This window comes from Emys orbicularis, chromosome 4 (genome assembly GCF_028017835.1).
Source record: "Emys orbicularis isolate rEmyOrb1 chromosome 4, rEmyOrb1.hap1, whole genome shotgun sequence".
NCBI lineage: Eukaryota > Metazoa > Chordata > Testudines > Emydidae > Emys > Emys orbicularis.
This window is the reverse complement of record NC_088686.1, coordinates 29,819,520-29,828,035: the sequence shown is the minus strand read 5'-3', so window position 1 is coordinate 29,828,035 and position 8,516 is coordinate 29,819,520. Positions and strand designations below refer to the sequence as shown.

General features: G+C 41.8%; 1 protein-coding gene across 1 annotated transcript; it reads right to left on the bottom strand.

The window, feature by feature from the left end:
- Positions 1 to 455: 455 nt before the first annotated feature.
- LOC135877490 (alpha-1-antitrypsin-like) lies at positions 456 to 7,342 on the bottom strand. Its single transcript, XM_065402933.1, has 4 exons — positions 6,670 to 7,342; positions 5,582 to 5,852; positions 3,435 to 3,582; positions 456 to 659 (listed from the first exon to the last, which is right to left on the bottom strand). Exons 1-4 carry the CDS (start codon positions 7,340 to 7,342, stop codon positions 456 to 458), a joined length of 1,296 nt encoding a protein of 431 aa, XP_065259005.1.
- Positions 7,343 to 8,516: the final 1,174 nt, after the last annotated feature.

The following is an 8,516-nucleotide window of genomic DNA, read 5'->3' as shown; positions in this document are numbered from 1 at the left end:
GCACAGAGGGGGATGGAATGTAGGAGGCTGGGGGGAGGGTATCCTGTGCTCTGCAGCCCCCACTAGTTATTATCAGCATCAGCTACAAGTAGGGTGACCAGATGTTCCGATTTTATAGGGATTGTCCCAATTTTGGGGGCTTTTTCTTATATAGGCACCTATTACCAGCACCCCATTCCGATTTTTCACCCTTGATATCTGGTCACCTAGTTACAAGGATTTTCTTTCACATTTACCTGAGACGTTTACTAATACATGCCCAATTCACAGAAATACGAGGCTGTTTGTTTGTAGGCAAGGAGTTACCACACTCATGTTTTATTTGTTTGGAATTTATGTCAATTGCAATTTAGTTACAGTCACTGGCACCAAGTGGTCTGTGGTAAGTGCACATACTCCTGGGCATTTAAAAACAACTCCTTCGAAGCACTGGGACATGTACAGTGACCGGACAATTATTTTTCTTTAGGATTTATGATTTTCCCCATGAAGAGGATGCTGCGGGTGGTTTTATCAAAAATCAGCATCAGGAAAGGCCGGTTGAACTTAATGGTAGGAGGACGAGGGATGGGAAGAGACGTTAATGTAATTTCCACGACAGTGACTGCTGCAGCCTCGGTACCATTCTCATTAACATCGACCACGGCCTTGTGAAGAGCCTATAAGGAAATGAAGTAAAGATCACAGTGTGAGCATAAAACAGGGAGCAACAGCTGGAGACGAACTTGCTTATATTTAAACCACAGCTGTTAAGAAAGAAGAACAGGATGAGTACAGGATGCCAACACAAAACATAACCCAACCCTACATTCCCAACCCAGGCAAAACTATCTTTGATTTCAATAGGCGTTTTGCCTATGAATCTTTGGAAGGGTCAGGCACAACAATATGAATAGATTAAACTGCATGTATCAAATCCCTTGTTCGCTCATCCACAAAGAGGGGGACTCCCTTAATTAATTGTTTAACATTATAGAAGAATTGTCTCATCATCACAAACAAACTCTAGTACCTTTATGCATCAGAGAGTTACTTTGCAGCAGAAAACAGAAGACAATTCAAGATGAATGGTGACAAGCAACATAGGAGGGAAAGGAGCTAGATAAGTGACCTCCCTGGTGTACCTTTGCCTAATACATTTCTCTCTTGGGTACAGTGAATTGGTATTTCACAGTGCAAATGTGAACCAATTTCTTTTACTCTTTGGAGCTCCTCTAAGAACTAACACTCACTTTGTTCTCCTTAATGCAACTCAAATTACATTTCCTTATATTGTTTGCAGTTGTAGCTTTGTTCATCCCAGGATATGAGAGAGACAAGGCAGGTGAGAGGTTTCAGAGTGGTAGCCGTGTTAGTCTATATCAGCAAAACAACGAGGAGTCCTTGTGGCACCTTAGAGACTAACAGATTTATTTGGGCATAAGCTTTCGTGGGCTAAAACCCACTTCATTGGATGCATGGAGTGAAGAATACTGTAAGCAGTATATATATTACAGCACATGAAAAGATGGGAGTCTTTACGAACAGTCTCTATGCAAAAGAATAAATGGACACAAATCAGACATCAAGTATTGTAACATTCAAAAACCAGTAGGAAAGCACTTCAATCTCCCTGGACGCTCAATAACAGACTTAAAAGTGGCAATTCTTCAACAGAAATCTTCAAAAACAGACTTCAACGAGAAACTGCAGAGCTGGAATTAATTTGCAAACTGGACACCATCAAATTAGGCCTGAATAAAGACTGGGAGTGGCTGGGTCACTACAAAAAGTAATTTTCCCTCTGTTGATATTCACCCCTTCCTGTCAGCTGTTGAGAATAGGCCACTTCCACCTTGATTGAACTGGCCTCGTTAGCACTGAGCCCCCACTTAGTAAGGCAACTCCCATCTTTTCAGTTGCTGTAATATATATACTGCTTACTGTATTTTTCACTCCATGCATCTGATGAAGTGGGTTTTAGCCCATGAAAGCTTATGCCCAAATAAATTTGTTAGTCTCTAAGGTACCACTAGACTCCTCATTGTTAAGGCAGGTGAGGTAAATAGCATTTATTGGACCAACTTCTGCTGGTGGAAGGGACAAGCTTTTGAACTCCACAGAGCTCTTTGTCAGGTCTGGAGAAGGTAACCAGAGTGTCACAGCTAAATACAAGGTGGGAGAGATTGTTAAGCATAAATACATACATATGCTGTAGCAGACCACTTAAAATGAAGTGGGCAATTAAGGGGAAGCAAGCAGCAGGGTGTGTTCCAAGTGTTACATTGATTTTATTGCTCAATTCATCTGTAAGTCCATAGTTCTTATATCCAGCAAACTTATGAATTTAATTTCCCAGGCTTGTCTTTTGAAGGTGTTGGGCAGGTTTCCTTTGAGCATGAGGGCTGAGAGGTCAGATATGGAGTGATCCCTTTGTGTTTGCCCACGGGGGAAAAGGTGTTCTTGTCTTTTTTTTTTTATAATTTCAAGATCCATGGGTCCTACGCATGTCTATTACAATATATAGTATACCTGCCTCATTACAACAGTTTCTAACACACACTGCTGCTTGCTAGCCCTTAATTACTCACTTCATTTTAAGTGATCTCCTACAGCATGTGTGTACCCTTATGCTTAATTTGTCCCACCTTGAATTTGTCCAACCTTGTCTGGACCTTATCCAGACCTGAGGCAGAGCTACGTCAAACTTGAAAGCTTTCCTCCTCCACCAGCAGAAGTTGGTTTGATAAAAGATATTACCTCATCAACCTTGTTTTTCTTATTTCCTTCTACTGATTCATGGTGAAATTCTGATACTTACTCTGTGACACCATAGTCCATGCTCAATCTGCCGACTCACTGTATAAGGCACTATTCAGTAAGTGTAAGAGTATTGGGAAGGATGGTGCCACAGACCTCCTGTGTGCCCTGGAGCAAGTCACTCAGCCTCTTTGTGCTTCATTTCTCATCTGTGAAATAGGTGTAAATCCCTACTTCACAGGGGTATTGTACATTAAAAATTATGAGACACTTAGCTACTACGGTAATGAGGGGTCATATAAATACCTATCATAGAATAAGCCTCCCTATTTGCAAACTCTTGCCATACCATTTTACATATTAATTATTTTATGTTAACAATAGTTACAATTGTATTTTTCCCTGTCCTTTTGTCCTTTTCCCTCCCTGATAGTACTGACTTCTACAGGACATTCCAAAAGGTCAAGTAAGCTCGGAGAGCCTTTGTATTAATTATAGTAAGCAAATTAATGCTTAATTTGAGGAAAGACTAAGTGCTAATCTGTGGGTCTGTCCTCCTTATGCTGCAGCTCTGTCTCACCTGTCCGTGCTGGCTGAGCATCTTATCAGTGACCTGACTGGAAGCAGGAATGGGTCATTTCAAAAGAAAATAACAGACAAATCCATTTAGCACCATCTGTATTCTACAAACTTACTTTAGACACCTTCAGGTTAGAGTGCCCAGTGATTCCAGAGAGATCAGCTTTGCCAGTGAACACATCGATCACACCCATTTTCTCAAACAGATCTTTGACATCATAGGTACCAGATACAGAGAATATTGGAATGTACAGGTAGATTTTTCTGTTAAAAAAGAAACACAAAACTCTGCTAAACTATTGTCAAATGGGTGGATACTTAAACCTTTGCAGCTGGGTAATGTATACCACTCAAGGATCTCAGCTACCAATGAATTTGCCTCACAATGCCCCAGTTTGGGAAGTAAATATTATTGTCCCATTTTACAGGTGGGGGATGAAATGGACAGCAAAATTACAATTCCATGAGTTTTATTTTTGTTTAGCTACATGTGGCCACTGTGCTGGTTTTAGAAAACTATTGTTTGGATTAGTTGATCCAGTATAGAGACCAGTAAAGTGCATTATCTTATATAGGGCTGGATTGTCCCTACCTCTAACACAGCAGCTCAGGTGAATGCAGGAGAAGTAGGGATTTCCCCACCTTGTGTGGCATAGCAGGGGTACTCCCATCAGAGTTTCCAGGGGATTGCATGGGCTACGTTGGAGATTCTTCCCCCTGGCTCCCTGAAGCAATTGAACTGGGAGAGCATCACATTCCGGGGTGCAATTCAGACCAGTGAAGGGTTCTGTTACCCCTGCCCTACCACCTTGGGTGCCTCACAATGCTTTGCTGTTGTAACTTCCAACTGGGGTCTCTCACAGTCAGCCTGCCAGCATGCAGGTCACACTCGGAGCGTCTGTGTAGAGCCACAGCCCTGATCCAGCAACTCTGACTCTGGCAGCCTGCCAGCAGCACACCAGACACACTCTGGCTTCCAGCAGCCTAGGTTACTACTTGCAGAGTGACGCACACTTGTAGTCCTCCATTTACCACCAAAAATGTGTGTTCTGCACTGTCCACCCCCCTCCTGGACAGTTCAGATATATTAGGTCTGTTGCTGCTGTAAGGGAACAATCTCCAACAGTTTGCTCTCTAAATGGAGTTACCCAAATCATTCAGTTTGAATGCAACACGGGGTTAGTTTTGATTAAAGAATGAAACCACTTTATTTAACTACAAAGAGAGATTTGAAGTGAGTACAAGAATAAGGCATGAAAGTCAGAAATGGTTACAAGAGAAAGAAAGAGAAAATGCTTTCTAGTAACTAAACTTAACAAACTGGACTTGATTCAAGGTAAAATCCTTGTCACATTTTCCCAGCAACATCACTGACCAAACACTTAAGTCAGGATCTGCCCCCAAAGTCCAAAGGGCTGGTTTCTTTTGTCTCCTTAGGTGAAAGAGAGAGAGATGAAAAGGGAGAGAGAAAGAATCCCTGTTTTTTTGCCCCTCACTTTTATAGTCCAGTCTCTCTTTGAAGTGGATTCTTCTGAGGCTTACCCCTCACAGCAAAGTTTATTTAAGCAGTAAAGAAAGCCATGGGAGTCTGGGGGGCTGAAGGTGGCCCCGTGCTCTTCCTTCTCCCATGTGAATGCTGAAATGCAGGTTTGCCTTGTCTCTCTCTTGCTGTCTCAAGGACTTTATGTACAAGTTATATGTAAATTGAGGTAAACCCACATTCCTTTATTCAAGATAGACCTGCTTAACCACTCCTGCCTAATAGGGGCTATGTGGGTTTGAACATGTCCTACCAACATCATTCAGGGGGAATTCATAACTTTACATAGAATCTTGCTACCTAGATTTAACAGTGATATAACTTACAGAAAGTCATTAGTTTTCAAATGATACTTCACAAGGCATGTTTTGTACAAAGATTATTACAATAGTGTGTAGGGTGTGAACACGGCTGCATTCCATCACAGAGGGGTGCTGAAAGGGCAGAGGAATGGCTTTGCACCCCTATGTTCCAGCCAGCTCTCTAGCCAAAAGAGCTGAAGCAAGACGGGCATTCTGGGAGGTATTATGCTTCAGAGGTGTGTGTCTGCGGCACTAATTCTTCCAGAGCTCTCCCTTAGGGCAGCATGCAATGTGCTACCCAGCACCCAGGGCTGTACCTACAGGCACAGCCTAGCCCTGAATGTAATGTTTTGTCTTCATTTCCAGTTCTAGCCTATTTTACAACAAACATACATAGGCGTAGTAGCAGTTAAATGGTTACCTTTCTTGAAGTGATTTTGTCCATTTAGACACAGTTTCTTCCAACAGAGCATCCTCCACCTGCTCCATTTTCCCTTCATCAGGCAGAATAAATAGCGCAGCAGCATTTCCTTTGTATGGGATTTCAACCACCCAGCAAGACAGCTCCTCATCATGGTGTGTGTTATACGTTTTGTCACTGTTCATCATATTAACTTTGACAGACGTTTTTGCATCCACAAAAAAGTCGTCTTCCTTGGTGAACAAATTACTGAAAGGATTTTCCCAATGAGCTGATGACAAAAAGAAAGAATGCCATTGAATATACTGGGAAAGAGAAATTTCTAACGTATATCAGACTAATTTAAATGTAACAACTCTATATTTGAAGTTTAAGTCAACTGCAAGCTCGTTTGAAAAATGGGACATTTGCCCTGTGGCTGGTTAGCCAGAAAATTTCAATAGCATGCAGCATCTCTGGTGGATGAGATTTTATACTGATTAACAGTAGTCCTGATGAAAGTCAAACAAGTGAAATGAACTGATACTGTGGTTTTCTTTAAATCTGTAGCTTTGAGAAAAGAATAGTGACCAAGTATTATAACTTTCTGTACTGTTAAACTGAGGCCCCTCAATCTGATAGAGCTCCAGATTAGTTAATAAATCCAACTTCTTTTTCATGTAACCTAAATTTCTTCTACTTACTCCTCGCAGTCTAAGTCTCGAGACATGGGTCTGTCAGAGGGAGCTGAATTGAATTGAAAGTGTCAGAGGCCCGGGAGGTGCTATGTGAGGAGGGGATTAGGGCCATGAGGGAGTGTGGGATTAGGGGAGAAGGGCCACAGGAATCCACTTTGGCCTTCCTGCCCCCCTTCTACAAAGGTTCTAGTGCCCTTGATTTAGGTGCCTAATTATAACCAAAATTTCCAATTAGGATGACTATAACTTTCGGGGAAATGCTTAAAAAAGTTAACAAGGCATCAGTCTGAAGTTGGGTAATCTCATAGACCTAATAAGCAGTTGACAAAAAAGCAGTTTATTTGTCTTAGACCACTATCAGAATTCCATAGCTTGTATGTGCTACATGTACCCGTCTGTAGAACATCTTACCTTTAAAGAAAATATAGTTGACAAGAACCATTACAGTGAGCGAATCAAGACCCTTCACCAAATTGGCAATTTTCCCGTGGGTTTTATTCTCTATGTAATCATTGATCTGTTTCTCAGCCGCTGCAGAATTCTGGAAGTTACTTAGAAAAGCTTCAGACTCATACAGAGTTTTGACATCTTCCAAAAACTTCTCTAGTAGTTTCAGTTGATCATCTATAAAAAGGGCATTTCCCATATTCAGCTGGATCTCATTGTCAGGACGGTTTAACATCTGGATGAGATGATGAAAACCTTCATGTATCTCCCTCTCCTCAATCTCTGTCAGGTTAAAGGAGAGTCCTTTGTGAATTTGACTCAGAGTGGTTGACTTGGCACCTAACGTCAGCATTGCAAAGGCAGTGGAGATGCTCAGAGGAGAGAAGAAAATGTTCTTGTCAGCTGCTTCTGATTTAATCTGCTTGTAGAATCTAAATGCAAAGTCAGCATTGCTAGGAGCTACTCGGAGAAAGGACCTGTTTTCAGTTACGACATTGCCTCCAACCAGACTAGGCTGCTGTGGGGGTTTAATATCTGTCTGACCATCCTGGTCACTGTGGTGGTCAGGTACGTGATGAGACAAGACAACAGCCTGAAGCCCAACAAGTAACACACACAGGCAGAGGATGGACTTCATTTTCCTTTGGAACTATTCCCTTGAAAAACAAAAGAATGGAATAGTCATTAGTCATGGAAATGTTTCCTCCTTCCCTGTGCTATTTGTGATCCAATGGTTATTTTTATCTCTCTCCTTATGGCAAGTCCACCTCCCTCCAGCCAACTGGGAGATTATGGGGGGAAAGGGAGTGGGGCTGACCAGAGAATCACAGGGGTTGGGAGCGCAGGCCATGTTGGGAATCAGAGAAAGGAAAAAGGAGGGGTGGTAGAAGAAGACTCTGGGCTGGATTCTTCACTTAGCACCATCCTCTTTGTGCCACTCAGAGATCCCCCACCTTAGAGTAGAAGTGTTTTGTTGAGGGAGGAAGTTATGAAAGAGGGTGGAATGAGAGTAGGCTGGGAGAGATTTTAGCAGGATCGAGATCCACTATGATGTTCCTCTGCTGCTGTAAAATGAATTAGGGACCTTATGCCCATGGCACAAATTGGAGCTGTACTTTTGCAGCTATAACTTCTGCTGGGGCTTGACAGCAACGATCAGGAACTGGAACTAGTTCCTTGATAGTCCCCCACACACACTCCACGACACATGCACACACTTCAATGTGTTGCAGTATAATCTGGATCCAAATGACAATATGGCCCGCTATCTAAAGCTGGAAAAAGTTTATAGGGAAGGGCCCCGTCTGGCACATCAAAACTAAGTCACCTATCCCTGACTTTCAGTACTGTAATTTGGTGACCTTTAGCAAAAGGGGATATCAAATGGTCCTGAGCTTTCTGTAGCGTCATAATAACAGGAATAAATCAGCTCTAAATGTTCTTCACGTGTCAAAAACTTAGAGATTTGCCCTTTTTTGTTTTTTATGCTGTCCCTTCTTTTTTCTGACTCTATCTGTCCCTAGGTAACAGGTTTCCCATTAGGCTTCAACTCAAGCAGCTAGCATGTGCTAAAGACCAACTTGCTTCATTAATGCTAGAGTTTTAAACCATGTTAAAATGTGTTTGCTAGAGCTGGTTGAAAATTTTTGGATGGAACATTTTTCCACTAGAAAATGCTGATTCATCAAAATAGAAATGTTCCAAAGGGTTATGTCAACTCTAATGAAGTTTCATTTAGAGAAGAAATCAAAAGTATTTTTAAAATTTCTATTCTATTCTATATTTATATTTTGCATTGTTTTCTTTTCTTT

Coding starts and splice junctions, on each gene's coding strand:
- LOC135877490 (XM_065402933.1), bottom strand. CDS start 7,342: ATGAAGTCCATCCTCTGCCTGTGTGTGTTACTTGTTGGGCTTCAGGCT. Junction 5,853..6,669: donor CAACTATATTTTCTTTAAAG/GTAAGATGTTCT, acceptor TTTTGTCATCAG/CTCATTGGGAAAATCCTTTC. Junction 3,583..5,581: donor ACAAAATCACTTCAAGAAAG/GTAACCATTTAA, acceptor CTTTTTTAACAG/AAAAATCTACCTGTACATTC.